The 24,821-nt window shown below is 43.2% G+C and overlaps 1 protein-coding gene across 2 annotated transcripts in view; it reads right to left on the reverse strand.

Annotated features, from left to right (window-relative positions):
* Positions 1–206: 206 nt before the first annotated feature.
* LOC129749167 (TNF receptor-associated factor 4) overlaps positions 207–24,821 on the reverse strand; it is a 270,948-nt gene continuing 246,333 nt past the window's right edge. Inside the window, exons 1-3 of one of the 2 annotated variants that reach the window (XM_055744081.1) lie at positions 10,024–10,878; positions 3,664–3,768; positions 207–2,539 (exon numbers count right to left, since the gene is read on the reverse strand). In XM_055744081.1, the coding sequence (XP_055600056.1) occupies positions 1,448–2,539; positions 3,664–3,768; positions 10,024–10,302 (1,476 nt within the window). In that variant the 5' untranslated portion in view covers positions 10,303–10,878 and the 3' untranslated portion in view covers positions 207–1,447. Of the gene's footprint in view, positions 2,540–3,663; positions 3,769–10,023; positions 10,879–24,821 lie in introns of those variants that run through there. The other variant, XM_055744082.1, reaches the window with a different exon arrangement.

Consider the following 24,821-nt stretch of genomic DNA (forward strand, 5'->3'; position numbering starts at 1 on the left):
CTGGTGAATGACCAGCTTGAAAAAAGGGACGAAGTTACTAAAAAGTGACCTGATATGGAAAATTGTGCCCGCGGGTATTTAAACAAAAAGCGAACGATCTTGTTCGAGGCTGCGGAGGAACTGAATTAAATTACCTAAATGTTGGAGAAATTATTGTCCATATTTATAAGGATGTTGTCATCATTATTGTACAAAAAATCACCATATTAATTTTCAAATTTGTATTTTAGTATTTTGATTTTTGGACACATTTTGTGAGTACCGCCAAACCATGACGGAAGAGATAAACCTTAAATGTCTAATGATTGTGTGGTTAAATATGCCTTAATTATTACAAAGTTTGTTTTTTTATTAATTGTGAAATGGTTTCCTAGCTTTAGATGATATACTTTACACGATTTGTACGATCTGCACCTTTCACGATTGTAACGTTTTTTTTTACAGAACTCGAGAATCGATTGTGCTTTCGTATTTGTGCTCAAAGACACGTGGTTACTTATGTTGCTATCCGCTTACAGAATAAACTAACCTAATGACTCGAAAACGGTTCACTTACATTGCTAGTTATTCTGACCTTCGTTTTTTGTTCTTTATCGTAGGAAAGAATTTCAATTTGGGGATAGAAAATGATCCAAACTTTATCGACCTCCGTTAGGAGATTTGACGTTTTTTTTTTTTTGATTGACGATGCAAGCTTTGCTGGCGGATCTGAGGAACAAACAGTTTGATCATAGAAACGCCTTTTCGACACAAAGCCATCCAAACAAAACTTTGGCATAATTCCAGCGGTAGTTTCTGTTATGAGAATTGGGTGAGAAAATTCGCTTACCCAACCGAAACAGGAAACGAAACTAATCCTGAGTACATTTTAAAGGAAAACAAAAAAAAAACGTAACGAACGTATGTTGGTCGTATGACAGAATAAATGAAAACATACTTTTTCAACGACTTTTTTACTTCTAAGGTTACGCTATCGTATGTGAGAAAACGAATCGTTATTCGTAATTTCTAGCTTTCTAAGACAAGCTTTTAAACAATTTGAGTTGAGATTTTCAAGCTGATTTTATCGTTGGTTTATCGCTCGGCGGTTTGATTTTTAATTGTTGTGTACAGTTGTTAATCGCAAGCATGAACTATGCGATTCTAATGATATGTTCTATGTACAGGTGAGTAGACGAGTAACGGGGTTGTGTAAGTTTGGAGGAAGTCTAGACTATTTGAGAAAACTAGCGCAGATTAAAATTCGATTGTTATGAGAATTTAAACCTATCAACCATTTTTGAAAATGAACGATATAAAAACAAACATGACCTTTGCAACCCCGCTGAGCTTATCTACAAAGTTCAGTTCGCCGAATCTATATGTACAGGGAGCGAACTTTAAAGTAAATGCAGTTCATTGTTCTCTCGTTTGGGATTAAGCTTAGTAACTAGGAGTCTTCGAAGGTTTATACGGCTACAATTTTGCTGGGGTCAACTTTGACTCGCAGAAACACGGTATCCTCGCGGACAAACGGTCTCCGGTTCAGCAGCTCGTGGGAAACGAACCGAGGGAAGCCAAAGCCAAGCGCATCGGGTTCGAGGGATGGCCGCTGGAAGTTTTCCCACGATGGGTCGGGTACAAAGGACTCCGCAACACCTCCTTGGCTTCCGAGGGTTCCTTGCTCGAAAAGGGTAAACGTGACTGAATGGGAGAACGGCCACTTCAGCAAAGCGTCGTACTCTCCAGGGAGGACTTTTATGTACACGGACATGTGGGTTCCTTCTCCTGGCCCGTTTCCGTTGAGGAACATGGATGCCTGCAGTTTGTATCCGTACTGGCTGGTGTAAAATGGTGGAGAGACTAGTTCAAGGCCGTCTTTGCTTTTGGCTTCGATCATTTTGGCCTGCCAATCGGTGATCTTCCAAAGCAGTGTTCCGGTGTAGTTTGTACTGAGCTTGGCCATGGCGTTCTTGAGCATGGTTATTTGTTGACCTTGGCGTCCAGAAAGAGACACCATGAGGGAAAGGTGGGCGGATGTATTGGACTCAAGATGAGCTTCGAGTAGATGACGTGGACCCTTGAAGCGACATCCAGCTTCTTTGAATGTGCATGGCACGGAAAGGGCCTTACATTCATCCCGTAGATGAGCTTCTAGATCGGATCTCGCAAAAGGACCAGCTTCGCACCTTTGAGGGCATGGCACAGGACTGCGGGGACAAGTAGCACCGTGAGCCGAAAGAGTGTCAGCACTGAACTCGCGACTACAGTGTGGGCATCGGCGCAGCCTTTTAGAGCAATCTTTAGCCCGATGAATCGACATGCGTCCTCGCACAATCCGTGCGCCACACTTGCTTTCGCAGTAGATCGGCTCCGAACTGCACGTTCCAGCGTGCTCCTCTAGGCCGATTCCAGTGAACTCTACGTTACAAAACTCGCAGATGGCACGTCTCAGGATGCAGGTGAAAGCCAGGTGATCGGTCATCATCACTCGAGGGATCTGCGACCCACACTTGTTGGGACACGGGATTGCATCGTGCTTGCAGGTGTTCAAGTGAGCCTGTAAAACGAACAGAAAAAATGTAATTAGTAGCTTGCTAACAAATGATTACTACATGATGATCGGTTCTGTGCAACAAGTTGAGATCGCGGGACAAAAGCAAAACGCGAAAAAGTTCAAACAGTACAATAATTGTGTCACTACTTTTTCCCATACTGGGCTGAGAGTAAGCGCCCAAACGAGAGAAGAGAGATCTCCTGTAGTATGGACTTAACGGTTTCGCGATCAACCTGATTTGCAGACGGTGCTGAGACGGGTCGGGACAATTTCCCTTCTAGATCAATTAAATCTGCTACGAGCTCAGGGGCATTAAATGGACGCGCTTAACAAGATAAGTCATTTTCAAGATCCAGCACGATCGGGTTTTTTTACTGTCTGCGTGGGACAACCGACGCCGCCGTGACCGGATCACCTGAACTGTTGCTAATAGACCAACGATTGTGGTTGAAAGTGGCGTTGATTAATCTCTCGCCGCCGGTTGGTCATTTGAACAGCGACACAAGTTGCCGCTCGCAGCCTTGCCTTCGTAGAGATTCGAATCCCCGATCGCGAGTAGCATGGAAAGATCACAGCTGAAGAAAAAAAAACTCGCTGCGTGCAAAGAGATAAACCTGTTTCTCGGTACTTGATGTAGGTTTGAATACAAAATTTACTAGATCTGGCTAAGAAAATCTTCTGATCATGACACAGTCGAATGATCACGTGTATGAAGTAGTTGGAGTCAAAAATCAATATTGTTTTGCAAAGATGTGGATGACTCAGCGTTGGATAATTTGCTCACTTGTTTTCCAAACGGAGCATGTTGGAAACCTTGAGCCAGTTAGATTGGATTAATCGTTAACATTTTTTTAAATCACAATAAAAAAATCAAAACAATTCTGCCTGAGTCCCGACCTAGTTTGACCTCCGGGCGCAAAAGCATCCGAAACCAGGTTAATTGCGCCAGTAAGTGAAACCATTGATAATGGCCAGCATCCCCCAGGTTGATCGCGCAACTCTTTTGTTTTGCCCTGACGCATTTTTTGCCGTTTGAACCTTCCACAGCAAGAAGCTGTGATCTTCAATGTAATATCTCGGATTGCTTCTGCAATAACGGTGTATAAACAGGGGGGATCAGCACTTACCTTTAGCTTGCGCAACTCGTCGGACCACTTGCAGCCCTGCTTGTGGTGGATGCAGAACACCAGCGAGCTCATGATGGCCTTTTCCGATTCTGGGTCCGGGTAGATCTGTTCGGGTAAGAGAAGAGAAGGATGGTTGTTATTAGAGATTGGGTTTGGATTTGGGCTGTTGTGCTATGGATACCGAATGTAATTGAGGCGTGTTCAAAGAAGTACGGCTAACAACCCTTCTCTAACCTTTTGGCTGAGAGTTCGTGGAATAAAAAATAGGCCCCGTTTAAGGTAATTTAACACCAAACTCGATAGCTATGGTTCTCCTCACTTGTTGTTGTGGGAAGCGCAAACTTTTGAGGCGGTCGGTGCCAAGCATAGTGGCAGATGTGTAAATATTGAACCTTGTTCGGGCGATTAAGAAACGGAAATCAAGACCAGAGAATCTGTATGGCTTTGGCGTGATTCGCCGATTAAGTCTCGAGTTATGGGGAAAGGTGCGGCCTTCATGGCTATCCATTTTGTTTTGGACTGATCGGCAAGGAGGAAAGCTTTTATCGCAGGCGGCCGGTTTGCGACCGGTGAACGGAAAGGGAAGCAGTAGAGGAAGAAATCGATTTATTTTGGTCCGGTTTCGGAGAATTCCGGTGACCGGCAACATGTTTGGCTAAGCTTCGAAAAACCGCTAGTCACGATAAGACTTGTTTACTTTGGGTCTGTACACGCACAGGTATCGATCAATTGATCGCGGTACGAGTACGTACGAACGTCAGCGCAAAGCGAGTGTGGGAACGTAATAACGTCAATCATCGCATCGTCGTTGATGACAAGTTTGCCTTGTTACAATTCAAGGCGGACGAACGCATTCTCGGAACACTCGAGAATGAATCGTGTGAATAAGTCTTATCAGCAGCACAAAAAATCACGGCTGTAGAAGTTCAACGATCTGTCAAACAACTCGATCGAACGCTAATCGGAGCCAATTTCCGTTCGGATGGCCCCAAATGATCGAGTGCTGCTTCTGTTGGCTCGGCAGGCTGTGCATTTACACACGATATGTCGCATTCAGGTCAAAGGAGCCACGCGAACCAATCACAGCAAGCCATCAGAAGAAGATCGAAAGGAAAGAAACAAAACGTAATCACCGTTTAGCAGAACTCCAACACCACGCCTGATCAAAGTTGGCAAGATTGGTGAAGCTGAAACGCGTTTTGCTTTTTATTCCTTCTTTACTTCGGAATGATTTTTATGAATGGAACATGGTATTATATACTGTGTGCTGTGCGAAAGGGTCTTCACACCGGAAGTTGGGAAGGAACCGGTTTTCGAGCGATAATGTGTTTCTTATAGGGCCTGTCGTCAGTTGATTCGGCTACTGACACTGAAACGATTCGCTTGAATGCCGAAGAACAGTATCGACCTGTCGGAACGGGTTTGTTCTAAATTTTTGGATTAAGATCGCAGACGACCAGCTTGATTTCCGTTTGGGTTTTTTTAGAATCGTAGCACCCAGTGCAATGTTTAGGTACTTGAAAAGTGGGATGCATCCGTTTATACAAACCGGACCTAAACAAACATATCGAACAAGTAAGAATTCTTCCAATCATGCTTGTTAATCGTTGTAGCATCACATAAAAACGTGGCGAATAGACTAAGCGCGGCCAAAGTCCCCATAAAATATAGAAATCAAAATATGAAAATAAAGGAGCCCGCAACGATTTATTGGAAGCGGATGCTACCATAAAATTGTTTTCTCTTGTTCGATCGTTCGTTCTCGGTAATCATAATATTTACATAAGAGCAGAAAAAAAATATTCTTGCTCGTTTTGTGTTAAATTCTGTATCATTTTCCCCTTAATTCGTAAAACTAATATTTCGGAACAATTACTCAGAGATGCTTCAGACAAGATCTTCAGGGTGATTGTTGCGTGACAGTCTATAAATCAATAGCAGTTTTTTTTTCTTTTTTCTATCTTTTGCGTTGCACCTATCTTTTCCCAATTATTTATTCAACCTCTTTTCCGAAAAACAACAATACCTGGATTGAATGCCATTCGGAAGACATCTATTGGTGTTGGTTTGGCGGTTTACTTGGAAAACTGAAAGAGAATACCGAAAACACGGGCGACTTGTTTTTCTCGCTCGAGACTCAAGATAAGTTATGCTCCATAAATTCCATCACAGCACCGTTTTATCTTCCGCAGGTGTGTTTGCATTGTGATAACAGGACGACGAAATTTGCGCAGCACGCAAACGACATTCCAGATGGAAACGCTCACTGTTTTTGCGCTTTGTCGCTAGATGTATTACTTTCCAAAAACAGCAGGGTGTTCTTAAAACGTCATTTCGACTTGATTTCGAATTTTTGTGTCTTAAAGTAAGAGAAAGTGTGGTATTTTGATTTTGATCAATAATTTTAAAGGAATCAAAAATACGATAAAATAAGACAAAAACATGTATAAATTTCACTATGGTAAGTTACTTTATTAAACCTAACTAAAGCCTCGCCGAGAATTGAATATTTACTTTGTTCGTTTTTTTTTTGAAAAAATATCTAAAAATCTGTTGAAAACATTTCGAAAGAGCCCAGTGATCATCTTAAGAAATTGAAGGGTGCATAAAATAATGATTAACCTCAGTTGATTCAAAAGACAACTTGCCTAAAATTATTATTTTTATCTTTAATGCCTGAGGTACGTACCTAGAGTGAATTTTGCTCAAAACTCATGGTTTTTGTTAAGAAAAAAAAAAACGAATTTAGATGGTACTTGTATGAATAATAACAATAAGGAAAAATTTCACTTTCAACCATCTTTCTTTTTCGGAGATATTTACAAACAAAGGTGATAATTTTAAATCCACTTCATGCCCTTGCAAACCCATCCGCGAAAGTTTTTCCCCGTCGTAACATTTGACATTTAATCGGATGCAAGTGATCCGACATGCTGAAGAAAATGCGATTTCTTTTATTATTATTTCACTGTTTCCTGTCTGCCCGCGCATGGCTTAAACAAACTTGCGCTCTCAAGCGTATCAAAGTTAAATTTGGTGGCTGATGGTAAAACATGCACAGGGCCCTTCTGGTGATGTTTTCTCTCTAATGATTTGAACCCACCCGTGCAAGTCGAGTACCGAATGTTTTCCCCGTTCAAGCTCAAGACACAAAAACACCATTCACATCATAAACGCGAGTGAGTACGCCGCGGAACTCATAAATCATTTACGGGTGACTTACCGGGGTTGTGTTTTGTTTTCTACTCTTTCAACTCTGTATTTTTGCTCTTTCTTTTTATTTCTTAAAATTGTTAAGTGAAAAAACTAAAGTGGCACAAGGTGCAAGTTTAGCCGAGACGGTCGTTAAAAAATGTAAACTTTTATTAACAGTTAGCCACCGGATCCACACAAAGAGGGGAAACTGTGACAATAAATCACCAATTTTGGATAAATGCCAGATTTCCTTTTTCTAGTCAGTCATACCGCGGAGACCTAAAAACCAACAACCTTGAGTCGTTGTTGTTGTTTTGGTTCCAATGGCTAAAATTTGCAATATAATACAAAACCACGAGTTGCGCGCGCTCTTATTAATGAACCACGCGAAATTACCGGTGGAAATCAGTTGTCAACGGTCGCGACTATCGAGCCCTAGTGGTCGTTAAAAATCGACAAAATCGATAAAGACCGGCCAGCAAAGGATGGCCAATTAGTGGCGGCACAGCGCCACCCTGCCTGTCGAAACGAGGGAAACCTCGATCATCCATCAATACATACGCTAATTGTGATCCGATAGTGTTCCGTCAGGGGTTTTTATTTTTGAATCGACGATTTTCATTGGATTGTCGAACAGATTGAATGTTAATTGGACGTGATCGCTGTCGATTGAGAGAAATCAATTTGCCTTAGGCGTGTCGCTTAAGCAGTCAGCTGAAATTTATCACACTAGGTAATGAATTCAATAAAAATCGAAAAAAATCAACGTGTCTTATTGCAATTTGTTTTGAATTTCTTTAGTTTTGTAATATTACACTCTTATAAGATCACCTCGAAGAAGGCGGTGGAATTGCGGATCGGAACGTAGAAAACGGATGACAACAAACAACAGTAGGCACGGTTGAAATGAACAGTAAAATAAAATTTTAAATTTAGACTGATCTTTATAATCCCCCACATCCTTCCGTTATCGCATAATCCTTCTCCACTACGTTGTTTACCGAGATTTCACGCTGACTGATCCAACACGTTCGTTCGTTTCCAGCTATTTTCCGACTTTGCCAACCGCCCTTTTAAGGTCGAGCCGCGCCAGATAAGTCAAACGTAATACCGCTCTAACAGGGCCGAGCCCCGGGACTTGGTTGAAAAAAGAAAACATTCTGGCTCGGCTCAAATTCACATGACTTTTCGTCTGGTCAACGGCCGAATAAGTCATTCAGACGTCGAGTTCCCCCTCTTCCAAAGCGAGTAGAGTATGAAAAAATAGGACCGATCGACCAACTTCATTAGAACGAATGTGAATGGAATTCGAAATGATGCAAATTGCCAGCAAGCACCATCAGACGAGGAGACAGTAGTGACTTAGCTTAGCTTGGCTCGGTTTTCACCACCGGAGAATCGCAAGGCGAGGAAAAAAATGGAAATGATGATGAAATATTTATTGCTGATTGTTTCTCGGTACCATCATTCGCTACCCGCCCAAGTCGTGTGAAACCGGAAATTGAAATCTTGGACACTGGATGGACAACAAACTCTCTCACAACATAACTACACTACACAGACGATTGCAATCGGAAATGGATTCGATCGATTGGAGGCGGGTGGGATTTACCTTCAGTAGTTGAAGAGATGACTTTCTTCGATTACTTTCGGAAATGTTTCGATCTCTGACGTTTCGATCGAAAGTTGATTGCCTTCTTGAGCTTTTATTAGTTTGTTTTTTTTCTCGAACTCATCACGATTCGTTTGCATCAGACTTCATAAGTCACGCTTGAAGAGTTAAGTAGTTTATACTTAAAACGAAAGAGGTCTCCTCTTCGGCATAAAACGAATTCGTCATTGTTGTGTGATGGGTCTTTCTTTTTTTGTACGGTAATTTTTGGAGAACGGGACCAGTCGAATGGCAATAAGCGAGAAAGACCTCGAACTGGTGAAAAACGTTCCGCCGTATTTATGGGATTACCGCGAGTGCGACTTGAGCGTGTCTCAACAGGTTCAATCACAATGGTGCACGTAGGCCGTTTGGGCTTTGGGATCATGACCGCGATCGCCTGTGGGAATCATGTTTTTTTCGGTGTTCAAGTGTTTTCTATCTCCAGTCTTGTTCGGAAAGCTATTTTATTAAAACTTTCAAAGCTACCGCCCGGATAATGCGAGTGGAAACAAACTGGAACAGCAGCTTTTTGGCGACCTTTCGGTGTCAACTGGTGGAACGCCAATTTAAGATTTACAACATTCCAGCCCGTCAAATTAGAATTCCAAATTTTTCAACGATCGTTGGATACCGACACAAAATTACAGTTGTTTGCACGATTGACTCCAATTTTTCCCAGAGGAGGCCACTCGAAACGAATTAAAGAACTATGTGTACGCGTACTAAAAATACCATCAAACCAAAACGTGGTGCGGCTCCGGGAAGCTAACCAAACTCCAAGGTTCTTCGCGTTGATCGTTTCCATTCGAAATTTTATTATTGTTTTCCGCTCTCCACGTTTCTCCCCTTCAATGTCACGGAGAAATGCCCCAATGCGTTAAGTGGAAAACTCATTAAAAGCAGAAGATTCTCATACACCGACAGAGCCGCGATCGGGCCGAATTTCGAGTGGGAGCTGTGAAGCAGGTCGGTCGGACAAGTTGGGGGGAAAATAGCTCCCAAGAATGTTGAAAGTAAACACAGTATTCTACGGTTGCCACAACTTCACTCCGGGGGAGAAAATGAAATTCAATAAAGTTGAGTAAATATTTGCCCTAGCCTGGCACATGCATCTTCGACGGACTCAGACTCTAGCTAGTCTAGGTTTACGGTCGCTATTTCCAGAAGAGATAAATAAGTATAAGCCGGGCAAAAAACGAAGAGCCCTCCGACTTAACGACTGTGCTCAGTGTTTGCAGGGCTAACTTGATTAGCATGCAACATTGAAATAGGCTGAGAAACAATGTAGGCGGAAACCGAAAAAATAAAAAGAGGCCGTGATCGTCAACTTTTTTTTTTGCAAAGCAAGGTTAATATAATTATTTTGATACATAAATCAAATCCATTTGGTCAAGAAATCGAAAAAAAAACAGTTATACGTTTCCCGACAGTGCATTGACAGATAAAGTAATCCCACCAGATATCCGAAGGTAATCAACAGTAAATTCCTTAGATAACGCATTGAAACTTACAATTTGACTGATTTCCGTGATCGGCACGTTGGGCGGAGGCGAGGGCGATGAGTGCGTCGATGAACTGGACGAATGCGAGGCCGTCGAGTTTGTCGAGATGCAGGTCGCCGTTCCGTTGGCAGTTGATTTGTTCCGCGGGGGCGCAGGAGGTGCCGCACTTGCAACCGGTGGCGGCGTGACCGGCAGCACGTTCACGTTGCACTCCTTAGAGTTACGGTTCGGTGAAATCCGTGCCGGAAAACTCAAAGTTTTGGTCCACTGCGATAGACTACGTACCATTTTGGTGGGTTTTAAAACCTTTTTTTCCTTCAACAGATCTGTTCTAACAAACACTCAAACCACCATTGGTCTTTTGCTTTTGGGTGGCAAACAACAACTGAAACCTCCTTTTAAAATGCACCGGAAATTGATCTTCCTTTTCCGAACAGGATCTTCGTTCTTCAATCTCTATCTACCTTCACTCAATAAACTGATCGTCCCTTGTAGGACTTCACCACAGCTTCCTTTCTCTTGGCACAGCTTAGCCTTTCAACATGCACCAAAAGGATGACACTTGATATCCAATTTCCGATCGTTACCACTTCTTAATTCCTTTGATCTTATACACCCCAGAAGATAGCACACGGATAATACTCCAAAGCACAAAACACACGTAAAAACGAAATCTTCGATCGATAATCACGATCTTCCAAGACACGATCGCGTTGTAAAATTTGCTTCGAAATCTTTTTTACGATAATAAAAAGCTGATTTTCAGATCAGCTTAAAATTTGAACTCCTTATTTTCAAAATTTGCACCAAGTTTCAGGGAGGAACGTCCTTTCTGACGAACGAGTTGGAAGCAACTGATTCAACGTACCCTGCCTGACGTGAACGACAGATCGGGTGCAGCTGTTGTTAACCGAGGCAAGCTGCAGACAAAACCGAACGTAAATCCAAGAGATGGAGCGAAAACTCGGTGTAAAGAGAAGTAGAAAACATTAGTGCTGCCCTTGTCACCCCTGCGAACAGACATCGCGCAATGTTTATGTTTTGTTTCGCTCGACTCTCGGACTGCTGAGAGCGAGAGAAAGTTCACTCTTCGTATCCTTGCCCTGCACCGGTTCCTTTTGCTGAAACTTGGATGGTTGACTTGACCCGTTGCAAGGAAATAAGTATCCAATCCAATGAAAAAAGTGACGATGTGAGTGAGGCGCGCATACATGGTCTTGCTCGAGACTGACTGTTTTATACGATGCGGTGTGTGTGGTGAGCATGAAATTATGATGAGTCCCGAGTAATGTTGGGTTCCATATACAGACTCCGTTCGATTTTGGCAACACGCCCGTACATTTTGTGTTGCCAAAATCGAATGTTGCTAAAATCGAACGGTTTTTTTTCTCAACTATAACTATATTTGTTATCAAAAACGTTATTTTCAGTCATTTTCCGATCATTTATAGTCATTTCTAATTTTTTTCATCATGTTTTTGGTGCATTTTGCACTTTTTTTATTTTGTTTATAATGTTTGTTCTCATTTGTCATATTTGCTGTTTTTCTTCATCATTTTTTAGTTGTTTTTTGTCATTTTCAGTCTTTGGTTTGATTTTGTTTTTTTTTACTTTTTGAATTTTTCATCTTTTTGTCATTTTTGAGTACTTAATAATTTTTTTAAAAACTTTTGTTTTTATTGTTACATTTTATCACCATTTCAGAACATAAAAACGTATTTATGGTTAAATTTATTAAATTTCAAGTTTTATTAAAAAATCTAGGGTTTGTTTTGTTCATTTATTTATTTATTAAGTTAAACTTTGTAGACTACAATAGAGGAAACACTAAAAAATCCCGGGAACTCTAGTATCTTTCGTATCGTATCTCGTACTAAAAATGCTAAATTACCATTTACTAAATATTTTCATGAAGATTGAGCAAGGAAAATGATAGTTTTATCTTGATATATGGCAATTTTTTTCTTCTTAAAACTGGTTAATACATTGAATATGATTGATTTATTCCATTTCCATAGTATTCCGTCTCACGACATAACTTGACGAACATAATTACTAAAAATCGCTGGGTCCATAGCAACCGTTCTCCTATTTCTCGGACATCCCACATTCGCCAGATCACGCTCCACTTGGTCTAACCACCTCGTTCGTTGCGCCCCTGCTTGTTTCGTTTCTATCGGATTCGTAGCGAACATCTGTTTTGCAGGACAGTCGTCCGGCATTCTCGCAACATGTCCTGCCCAGTGTATCCGGCCAGCCTTCACCAGGGGTTTAATCCCCCCACCCCCTCCTTTGGAGATATTTTCCAAGTAAAATTTTCACCGTAGTATCGGAAAATTACTAGATCTTAAAAGGTCTCTAAAATAAGTGTTAACAAACAAGATAGAAATTTGGTTCGCTTCTGGCGGTGTTGACAACTGGGAGCACTGCCAATTTGAAGCGACGCCAAATGCCAAACTACAGTTCAGTGGCCAGCCGTAGATGTCTCGCGTTTGGAAAAGACGAGTTCCGGAAAACATTTTCTACCACCCGCGCAAAGTGCATGCAAAATTGAAAAATCTAGCTAAATTATTATATAACCTACCTACCTAAACTATAGTCTTAAATTTAAATAATCTTAATCGCTAAAAGCAGTGAACTGAATTGTGGTAATAAGTGAAAAGTTCCTACATCAGTCCACCAGGTTCGTTCTTCCCGCTGCTTGCTAAACGGACATGCTAAATGCTAACCTCTATGTTTCCCAGCAGCACCAGCTAGTTTGATTATGCTGAAACTGTCCCGGCTCTTCCGGCTAAGTGTAGAACTCTGCTATTCCAAGCCGCGTATTTAACAGTTTATAAGGTTAGTTTACTTTGCCACATGTGAAACAGAAAAGTTCATGCTAACTTCCTTTCGTTTACTTAGCAGAAGCAAACAGTTCGATTAAGAACCATTACGGCTCTCCCAGCCAAGTAAGCTAGCTTGACTTAAGCCGTACAGTAACTTACCAGGTTTGCTATTCTAACTTCATGTGAAACGGCTTAAGCTTATTCTTTGTTTGTTAACAGCATTCGTACAAGAACCGTATTAGAACTGTTCCGGTTGTAGGAGAAGTTACTTCCAACACTGATTTGTAAGTGATATTATATTAGATACGTATTTTAGATCTAATCCTAATTAATAAAATTACAGCTTGAAGCTGCTTGATCGCTATCGAGACCGGTGTAAATTTTCTTTGCATACAACTCGGAACAATTCTTCAAGAAATCATCATTCACCGCGGAAGATGGCAACTGTGAACGACGATGCACCATCTCCAGCGACGCCCAATGATGGAGTTTCCAACTGCGTGGCGTGTAATCTCCCTGATTCGGCAGGGAACATGGTGCAGTGCGACGTATGCGATGATTGGTACCATCTAACCTGTGCAGGAGTTACAGCATCCGTTGAGTTCCGCCCTTGGTCCTGTCCAAAATGCCAGCCAGCGCTCAGCATTCACAGCAGTGCGACAGCTTCCAGTAAACGTTCCCGAAAGGTTCAGCTACAGCTGGAGCAATTGGAGGAAAACCGTAGCTTAGAGCTTAAGGCTCTACAGATCCGCTTGGAAGCAATCGAAGCCCAGAAACGACTGGTCGATGCGAAGTACAAACTTTTGCAATCCACCGTCAACGATGTGGATGAAACGAACAACACTCAGAGCCGGGTGAGCAGGAGGATTAGTCGTCAGCTTACGACTGATTGGTTGGAAAGCACATCCGATGTCGTTGTAACTCCCGAACGTGCTCCAACCAATGATGCAACTTTTCCGACGGTCCCTACAGGCCAGCTGAACGATCCAACTTCTAACACACATCCGACGGGTTCAAACCAACCTATCGCTGGTTCAACTTTCCCCACAACCAGTGGTCGGAGTATCAGTGGTACTCATCTACCGACCTGGTTGGTCGTTCTGGATTCAGCATCTACTCAAATTTTTCCCGCTGTTTCGGAAGCCAACTTGGGTCAACGGATGCAGCAGTTGTCAACCGACAACCATGGTGGAAAGAGAAGGTCAGCAGTCCAATTTGCCGATAAGATAGCCACGGTAGGAACTCCCGAACAACAATATCATCGAAATCCAGCCGGTTTCTTTCCCCATGGCGAGCAGGTTACACCAATTCCACGTGTGCCATCCCAGGACAGTTCGCCTGTGCCTCACCCCCCTCAAGACAAGTATAACAGAAACCAACGTCAAGGTAAGACCGTTCCTAATTCTTTTCGCCTAAATTCCGATCCATGTAATGAGCCCCATGAGTCCCTGATATCACAGTTGGGACATTGCCCCCCAAGCGAGTACGCAAATATCACCCAACACATGAATAGTTTTTCGCCTACCCCATCTCAACTAGCAGCACGTCAGGTTATCGCCCGGGATCTCCCTATCTTTTCAGGGGACCCGGAAGATTGGCCAGTATTTATTAGCCATTATACTACCTCCACTTTAGCCTGTGGCTACAACCCTGTTGAAAATTTGACTCGTCTTCAACGTTGCCTCAAAGGAGTAGCACTTGAATCGGTGCGAAGCAGCTTACTTCTGCCCGATTTAGTGCCTGAGATAATTGACACGCTACGCTTTCGTTTTGGCCGACCTGACTTGATAATTAATGGCCTTTTACAAAAACTTTGGAATATTCCTGCCCCCAAAGCTGAAAAATTAGAATCCCTGATAGAATACGGCACAGCCGTTCAAAATTACTGCGCTCATCTGGAAGCATCTGATCAAAACGCCCATCTGTCAAATCCATCATTGCTTGCCGCGTTAGTGAACCGTTTGCCGGTCGATTACCAAATGCAGTGGTCAGCATATACAGACGACAACAGTGAAGTGAGCTTAAAAGAATTTGGTGAATTTATGAAAATGTTAATGAAACGAGCAAGCAAAGTTACTTCTTCGAAAATATGTGTTGTACCCAGTCGGCTTGAGGAACGGACTCGGCCAAAGCGAGGAGCTTTACACGCGCATACCGAGAGCAGTCACCCAGCCAGTAACCACAGAGAGAGGAGATGTAGCATGTGCAGCCGGAACCACCAACTGAAGGAATGCGACGAATTCAAAACGCTTACCCTTGAAGGACGCAGGCGAGTCGTGGAGCAAGAAAGACTATGCCGCAATTGCCTAAATTTCCACGGCCACCGACCTTGTCGTTTGAGTGGATATTGCAATGTTAATGGTTGTACAGTCCGCCACCACCCTCTTCTCCATTCCATCGGGGGTCAGCAGATGCAGAATAATGCTGGCGAATCTTCAGTTCGTTCAAACGATCATCAGTCCAACTCCAATGGTCGTGGACCATCCACTTTCGAACCCAGTCCGCCTGCCGACATCCACGTGCATCGAAGTTTTCCTCAAGTTTGCCTGCTTCGCTTTGTGCCGGTCACATTACACGGGAAGGGAAATCTGAAAATTGACACTTTCGCTTTCCTGGATGATGGTTCATCACTCACGCTTATCGAAGAAAAACTGGTTGATGAACTCGGGTTGCAAGGACAACCACGAACACTCTGTTTGAAATGGACGGGCAATAAGACGAGAACGGAACATGGCTCCAAGGTGATTGAGCTTCAAATATCCGGAACCGATCAAAGGCATCATAAACTACAAGATACTCGCACAGTCAAAGAATTAGCTATTACCCCACAAACACTAGACTTTGGGACATTGTCGGCTTCATTTCGGCATCTACGAGGACTTCCGATAGCGAGCTACAGGAATGCAGTTCCTCGTGTTTTGATAGGGGTTAACAACCTTCATTTGACCGTTCCACTTCGTACAAAAGAAGGTCAACCGCAAGACCCAATAGCTACTAAAACAAGGTTGGGATGGTGTGTCTACGGAGGAACAGGATACCAAGATACATCTTGTACGTGCACCGTTGTAGTTGCTCTGGTGATGATGCATTGCACACAGCTGTTCGGAGCTATTTTGCTTTAGAAGACGTGGGGATAACCGGGACAGCCATTCTAGAATCTGAGAACGATAAACGGGCCAAGAGAATCCTTGAAGAGCACACAAGTCGCCAAGGTGATAGATTCCAAACTGCCTTACTTTGGAAGTCCGATTATTATGAGTTTCCTGACAGCCGTTTTATGGCTGAAAAACGTTTCGAGTGTTTGGAACGTAAGCTGAAACGAAACCCAAAGATGATGGAAAGTGTTACTAAGCAAATAGAAGAATACCAGATGAAAGGTTATGCCCGTCTCGCCACCGAAGGTGAAATCAAAAACTCAGATCCTCGGAAAACCTGGTACCTACCACTCGGCGTTGTAGTAAACCCCAAAAAGCCGGAGAAGATTCGCATGGTGTGGGACGCAGCTGCTACGGTTAAAGGTGTCTCGTTGAACAGCATGCTTTTGAAAGGACCAGATCAACTAACAACACTACCCTGGGTCCTCTTCCGTTTCCGACAATATGCTGTGGCAGTCTCTGGTGATATATCCGAGATGTTCCACCAAATCCGTATTCGTCCCGAAGATCAACAAGCTCAGCGTTTTCTCTGGCGGACCAATCCAAATAAAGCTTTCGACGTTTTTGTTATGCAGGTGGCCACTTTCGGTTCAACTTGCTCCCCAGCATCTGCTCAATTCATAAAGAATAAGCACGCACGAGAGTTTGCGGATGTCTATCCTCGAGCTGTTGAAGGAATCATCGACTGCCATTACGTGGACGACTACGTCGATAGCTTTGGGACAGAGGAAGAAGCACAACGAGTTGCTCGAGAAGTCAAGGCCATTCACGCGCGAGGAGGTTTTCGTGGTTGGAGATCCAATAGCATGAAAATTCTCCAAGGGCTTGGAGAGGCAACAGATCCTAATCCCAAAGAACTACACACACAGCACGGCATCATCGAGAGGGTTCTTGGAATGCACTGGCTTCCCAATGAAGATACTCTGGCATATTCCACCAATTTTCAGCCACAAATAAACGACATAATTTCAAACAGAATGCGGCCAACGAAACGACAAGTACTGAAGTGTTTAATGAGTGTATTCGACCCTCTCGGTCTTCTAGCGGCCTTTGTCGTTCAAGGCAAAATACTTCTCCAAGATATTTGGAGAGCCGGTACTCAATGGGATGAAGAAATCGACGACCAAGTATTTGAAAAATGGACCAGATGGATAGATCAGTTCCCACTTATAGCAGACCTCCAGGTTCCAAGATGCTACTATCTAGATGCTACTGAAACACTCTACAATAATCTTGAACTGCATATATTTGCCGATGCAAGCGAAGATGCTTACGCAGCCGTAGCGTATTTTCGTATTTCCATCAACAGCAAGGAATATAAGTGCGCTCTAGTTGCGTCAAAGACAAAGGTAGCTCCTCTACGACATTGGTCGATTCCCCGGCTTGAACTCCAAGCTGCTGTATTAGCTGCGCGACTAGAAACATTTATTAAAGAAGGCCATACATTGCAAATACATCGTACGGTATTTTGGTCGGATTCGAGTACAGTACTAGCCTGGATACGCTCGGACCATCGAAGATATTCGTCGTTTGTGGCATGTCGAGTATCTGAAATATTATCTACCACTTCTATCGCTGATTGGCGATGGATCTCAACGAAGATGAACGTTGCTGACCTGGCCACAAAATGGGGACAAGGTGGCCAACTGGACGTGGATGGTCCATGGTTCAACGGACCGGAATTCTTGAAAGAGGAAGAGGCAGAGTGGCCGCGTCCCAAGTCAATTCAACCAACTGTAGAAGAACAAAAAATGTGTGGGGTCCATCAAAGCCTAGAAAGTCCAGAGCCGCTGGTTGATGTATCCAGATTTTCTAAGTGGGAGAGACTGACCAGAGCAATGGCCTACGTATTCCGATATTTCAACAACTGCAAGAAAACACGTTGCAAGATCAGTAGTTTGTATCCCACGCAATCCGAGTTGAGGCTCGCCGAAGATTACCTTTTCCGAATGGTTCAACGAGAAGCTTTTCCAGACGAAGTGCACCAGCTACTGGCACAAATCAGCGAGCCGAATAAGAAGCAGGTCGCCGTTGGAAAAGGCAGCAAACTGTACAAGTTGTCACCTTACCTGGACGAGCACCAAGTTCTGCGAGTCGACGGGCGGATTGGAGCGGCGGTTAATGTGGACAACTACATCAAGTATCCAGTGATTCTCGCGAAACAACACCGTGTCAGCGATTTGATCATCGATTTTTATCACCGTAAGTTCCATCACGCTAATTTCGAGACCGTGGTGAACGAATTACGTCAGGTTTACCATATCCCACAAGTACGATCCCGTGTGAAGCAGATTGTGAAGCGTTGTCAGTACTGCAAAATCAACAACGCTCGACCCCAAATTCCAAGAATGGCTCCTTTACCAGCGGCGAGGTTAGCAACGTGCACACGACCATTCACTTTCGTTGGGTTGGATTTGTTTGGTCCACTCCAGGTTAAAGTTGGTAGGAGCTCGGTTAAACGTTGGATCGCGCTCTTCACCTGTTTGACAGTGCGCGCTGTCCATGTCGAAGTAGTATTCAACCTAAATACGGAGTCGTGTATTATGGCGGTTCGGAGGTTTGTTGGTAGGCGAGGATCACCACTAGAATTCTATTCAGACAACGGCACTAACTTCCGGGGAGCCGATAACGTGCTGCAGCAACAAGTGTCAAACATCGAAGAAGGGCTGGCATCTACGTTCACCAACACTGCAACGAAATGGGTGTTTATACCTCCTGGAACACCACACATGGGCGGCGCATGGGAGCGCATGGTGCGTTCGGTGAAGAAAGCGATGGAAACGAGCGTGAGCTCGTGTAGAAAACTAAACGATGAGGGCCTGTGGACTCTAGCAATCGAGGCTGAGGGAATTGTGAATTCCAGACCGCTTACGTATCTTCCGATTGAGGCAGCGGAACAAGAAGCTCTTACACCTAATCACTTGTTAATCGGAAGCTCCAACGGTGTCAAGCAGCCGACTGTAGAGCAGGTAGACGAAGTATTAATGCTTAAAAATACCTGGAACCAAATACAACACCAAGCAGACAGCTTCTGGCGTCGATGGGTTCGCGAGTACTTACCGGATTTGACTCGGCGCACGAAATGGCAGGGTGAAACTCGACCCATTTGTGTAGGAGACTTAGTGATCATTGTGGACGAGGCTAGAAGAAATGGTTGGGTCCGCGGACGTGTTAATGAAGTCATTCCAGGGCAAGATGGGCGTGTAAGAAAGGCAATTGTTCAAACTCATAGGGGGCTCACTAGGCAATCGGTCTCGAAGTTAGCTGTACTTGACGTTGAGGCTGAGGTACCAAAATTAGCTGTACTGGGAGTTGCGACTAAAGGTAACCCGGGATCATCCTGACCAGTGTTACGGGGGGGAGGCTGTTGACAACTGGGAGCACTGCCAATTTGAAGCGACGCGACGCCAAATGCCAAACTACAGTTCAGTGGCCAGCCGTAGATGTCTCGCGTTTGGAAAAGACGAGTTCCGGAAAACATTTTCTACCACCCGCGCAAAGTGCATGCAAAATTGAAAAATCTAGCTAAATTATTATATAACCTACCTACCTAAACTATAGTCTTAAATTTAAATAATCTTAATCGCTAAAAGCAGTGAACTGAATTGTGGTAATAAGTGAAAAGTTCCTACATCAGTCCACCAGGTTCGTTCTTCCCGCTGCTTGCTAAACGGACATGCTAAATGCTAACCTCTATGTTTCCCAGCAGCACCAGCTAGTTTGATTATGCTGAAACTGTCCCGGCTCTTCCGGCTAAGTGTAGAACTCTGCTATTCCAAGCCGCGTATTTAACAGTTTATAAGGTTAGTTTACTTTGCCACATGTGAAACAGAAAAGTTCATGCTAACTTCCTTTCGTTTACTTAGCAGAAGCAAACAGTTCGATTAAGAACCATTACGGCTCTCCCAGCCAAGTAAGCTAGCTTGACTTAAGCCGTACAGTAACTTACCAGGTTTGCTATTCTAACTTCATGTGAAACGGCTTAAGCTTATTCTTTGTTTGTTAACAGCATTCGTACAAGAACCGTATTAGAACTGTTCCGGTTGTAGGAGAAGTTACTTCCAACACTGATTTGTAAGTGATATTATATTAGATACGTATTTTAGATCTAATCCTAATTAATAAAATTACAGCTTGAAGCTGCTTGATCGCTATCGAGACCGGTGTAAATTTTCTTTGCATACAACTCGGAACAGGCGGAATTTACTCTCAAATCAAATTAGGCTTGAGACATTTCATTTTACGATACTATATGACGTTCCCGAATTTAAACTTATTTTTAATTGTAAATTTGGATTAGCAATTCAATCCACCTTTCGTATTGAAACTAACTTGACATACAAAACTAAATCGTCTTTAGAATGGGTTTTTAAAAAGAATTGTTACTAAATGAGAACAGAGTTTGAAACGAACCTTTTAACTTCAAAATTAATTTAACAAAGACTTATTTTATACATCGACAAGTTGGATGTTATTATTTTTGTTGATATAGAACTTTTCAGTAAACACAGACAATTTTCTCAAATTGCATTTGTAAATGATTTTGTAAAAAATAACAGATCCCGGCAACGTTACACCATTTGTCTATGTATCGTGTGACCAACATCTTTTAAAGAAGTGTTGGTGAATCTCGTTTTTAAGCTTTTTTTTCCTCAGATTTAAGCTTTTTTGCATTGAGAGCCAGATCCCGGCAACGTTACACGATTTGTTTATGTATCGTGTGACGAACATCTTTTAAAGTAGTGTTGGTGAATCTCGTTTTTTTTTTTTTTTTTTTATGAGATAGAGGAAAGCCCGCGGGAGTGTAATTCTTTCCTGAATTCCTTCTCCCGTAGGCACAAAACCTCCTCTCCATTTATTTTCATAATTTTTTTTTCATTTTTTCAATAATCAATTGACAATTCATTTACAATGATTTGATTGCACTTCGATTCACAATTTTATCACTTCCACTGTTTTAAATTTTATTTGAATATTGTTTTTTTTTATGTACTGCAACGTTGGTGGCGATGCTGGTGGGGGTGGTTGTGGCGGTGGTGGTGGCTGTAGGGCGGTGGCTGGCGGTAGCGGCGGTGGTGGCGGTTGTGGCGGTGGTGGCGGAAATGATAAAGCAAACATTTGGTTTCGGGGTTAAATACAGCGTGTGATAAGAATAATTGGGCAAAACTTTGAACTTAGGATGAGGAGGACGAATGAGCATCCCCAGTGAGAAAATACTCTTTTGAGGGGATGCTTTCGACGAGATTTTCTAGTTACTGGACATGGCGTTGGGGGCTAAGGCGAAGTCGTTTGACTTCTAATATGAACTTTTACAAGTTTTTTAAATCTTGTTATGCTGTTTTCTGATTTAATGTGAAGTGGAAGGGCGTTATACCGAGAGATACCAAAGTTTGAGAAACTTTGTTTAGCCTTTTCTGTATTCATTCTTCGAATTTGGAGGTTTCCTTGACCTCTTGTTTGGTATCCATGCGCTAGTGTCGGGAACTGAAGGTTTTTGTGTGCTCTGGGGTTATCGAGAAAGTTTTTCATCTGAACTAGTGTCTGCACTTCTCTCAATTGTTTGATGGTGAAAATAGATGCTGCTGAGTTTTGGAATAGCTGATTTGTTGGGTATAGCCGTGGTTTACTGTATACTATTTTCAAGCATCTGTTTTGAATTGTTTGTAACTGCTTCAGTTTGGATTTTGACGCACTTCCCCATATGGCAATCATATACTGCAATTTCGATTGCACATAGGCATGATACATAGTTATCATTTGCTTGGTAGGTAGAAACTTTCTAATCCTCCAGAACAATCCGCAAGTAGCACTCAACTCTTTTTTCAGGTTATCGATATGATCGACCCATTTGAGCTTATCATCAATGGTTAAACCTAAGTACTTATAGTGAGTCGTTTTTTCGATAGTTGTGGAATCGACGACTAGACTCGGTATTATCTGAGCTGTATTAGAACGAGGTGCTTTGAATAAGGTGTATTTTGTTTTGAGGAGATTGAGCGACAGAAGATTTTCAGAAAAATATTCTCCTAATGTCTTCAAATCGAAACGCATATCACGAATTATTTGATCATTGCTTTCACCAATGTACAGCAATGATGTGTCGTCAGCAAAAAGGCGAGATTTTCCACGGAGATCGAGATTCGGCAAGTCGTTGATATAAATCAAGAATAAAAGTGGACCCAAGTTGCTACCCTGTGGAACACCAACTGTTAGTGGACGTAGTTGACTGGTGACGTTTGTTTATGCACTCCCGGAAGAACTTTTCGGACCCGAATAAAAACTCGCGGATTAGTAAAAAACTTCACTACGGAACTAAACACAATTTTATTTCGGTAGCAAAAAACGAACTGTATTTCGCGGCGGTACTTTTTATTCTCCCTCGAATGCTACTGAGCTATGTAAAAACGTAAACAAAACATAATTAGATGACATTCGCACTGTTCCATTTCAACTGTTCCTTATGAACGTTATTGCGCATTTTGCTACAAATTAGAAGCGCGCATGCGCGTACAAATTAGAAGTGCGCGTTCATGCCGGCCGCCTTGAAATATCATTTCAATTATAACTAAAATTACTTCGTTTCCTAATGTTCAACTATTTACAATCTTAGCTTAAAATATAAAATGGTGTGTACTAGAACTGGTGACGAGTTAGCAACTCGAATTGGAGTGGGTCTGAACCAAAATCAGACGGAACTGTTAACCTTCACTGCGGTGTACTTCGGGGTTATCGGGTAGGTCGGACTGTACGATGGATCGAACCAAGCCAGATGATTGATGATTGCTGCTGCTGATCACCTCGAAGAGGATAAAAAATCTCTTAAGGTGTGTAGTACTGCAATGTGCTTCGACGAACACATACTAAAGTGCATTTACCTTTGAAAAAATGATGCTGCGCAACCTCTTCGGTGATCTACGGATGATGGACTGATAGTGATGACGAATGTGTTGGTGGAATTTCTGCTCGAACTCCTGCTTCCTGGACTACAACGTGGTTACGACTGCGGACGAATCTTGCTGAACTTTGGGGTCACCGTACTCATACGATGACGTTGAAACGGATGATTGGCTTCGGTGGGCGACGACAAATTTCCCTGGAGCGGAGGCCTCCGGGCCTCCGCGGACGCCCTATGGCGTGTGATGACCTCCATCTGTTACGCGCTGGACTTCGAGTTGATGATCTCTTGGTTGGTGATGCTGCTGGCGAACTTCTACGCTGGGTGAGCACGTCGGGGTTGGCCAAACCTGTCCATGACCACTGCGCAGGCGTTCAGGGGGCGAATACTAGTCTTCTCCCTCTTCATTGGCACCACTTTTCCTCAAAATATCAAAACGGGGATCTCAATTAGAGATGAACGGGACTTCCGCAGATTGACACTGCGATACACTTCGCAACAGACTGTTACGACGTGGGACTGTTTAAAAACAGGCCGAAAGGCGACGAGTATTCAGGCTTTACTCATGCATGCAAACATACGACTGACCACCACCGAAACAAAACAGATTACCTCAATTCAGGTGAAAGTGCTATCCACATGGGATGTCTCAGAGTTGTCTGAGTTTAGGAGGCATCGTAACTCTATGGAAAAGAAATTCGGTGAGCTTTTTGAAATTCAAACAAACACATAACTTAACTGGGAAGGCGGAGATCTATTGATCTCCGCCGGTGGAGGAGTCCAGGTTCTCCTCTTCTGACGATGGTAGGTTGTCACGGATAGGTAACACGCAGATTTTCGAAATGCCTCTCTTGTATGTGCCGTTCTGTGTGCGAACAGTGACAACGCGTATGTTTCCATCTGTACCAGGGTGGAGGTCTATTACTCGTGCCATGGGCCACTGCAGAGGCGGGAAATTTTCCTCCTTCAGTATGACCAAGGTGCCGATTTTGATGTTGTCCTTCTTCTTAGTCCACTTCGTTCGGTTGTTGAGGTTAGAAAGGTACTGAGTCGACCACTTTGCCCACAGATTCTGGGAAATCTGTTCCATTCTCTGCCAGACCTTCAGTCTCGACTCCGGTACGTCCTTCAAATCGCGTTCAGGGAGAGCAGTCATTTTCTTTTGCACCAGGAAATGTCCTGGCGTGAGCGGTTCGAAATCATCAGGATCATTGCTGAGTTCGGTGATTGGTCTGGAGTTCAATGCTGCCTCAATCTTCACCACGATTGTCTGGAATTCCTCGTGTCCAAGCGAGCGCTGTCCAACTGTCCGTTTGAGCAAAGTTTTAAACGACTTCACTGCAGATTCCCAAAGTCCTCCAAAATTTGGCGAGCGTGCCGGGATGAAATGAAACTCGATGCCTTGGTTTGCTGCGTAATCAACCACCGTGTTTTGGAACTGCTTGCTGATGAACAACCCGTGAACTTCGTCCAGAACACGTTTTGCTCCAACAAATTTTTTCGCATTGTCGCACATCACCAACCGAGGAGCACTTCGACGACTACAAAACCGTTGAAAAGTGGCAAGGAAACCTTGTGTAGACAAATCTGAAGCCACTTCCATGTGCACAGCCTTTGTCACAAGGCAAACGTAGATAGCGATGAAAACCTTGACAGGCCGACATTTTCGCTGAGGGTACGTTACGAAAAATGGCCCACAGTAATCCACACCAACTCTCTCAAAAACTGGGCACTGAGTCACTCGTTCAACTGGTAGATCTGCCATGATCTGTTCCTGACTCTTGGGTTTCACGCGGAAGCAAGGGACACATTTGAAGATCACAGAGCGAGCAAGGGTTCCAATGTGCGTTGGCCAGAATTGATCTCTAACTGCAGCAATGAGAAGCTGTTGACCTGCGTGAAACAACTTTCGGTGATAGTATGTCATCA

Source organism: Uranotaenia lowii, chromosome 2, assembly GCF_029784155.1.
Source record: "Uranotaenia lowii strain MFRU-FL chromosome 2, ASM2978415v1, whole genome shotgun sequence".
NCBI classification, from domain to species: domain Eukaryota; kingdom Metazoa; phylum Arthropoda; class Insecta; order Diptera; family Culicidae; genus Uranotaenia; species Uranotaenia lowii.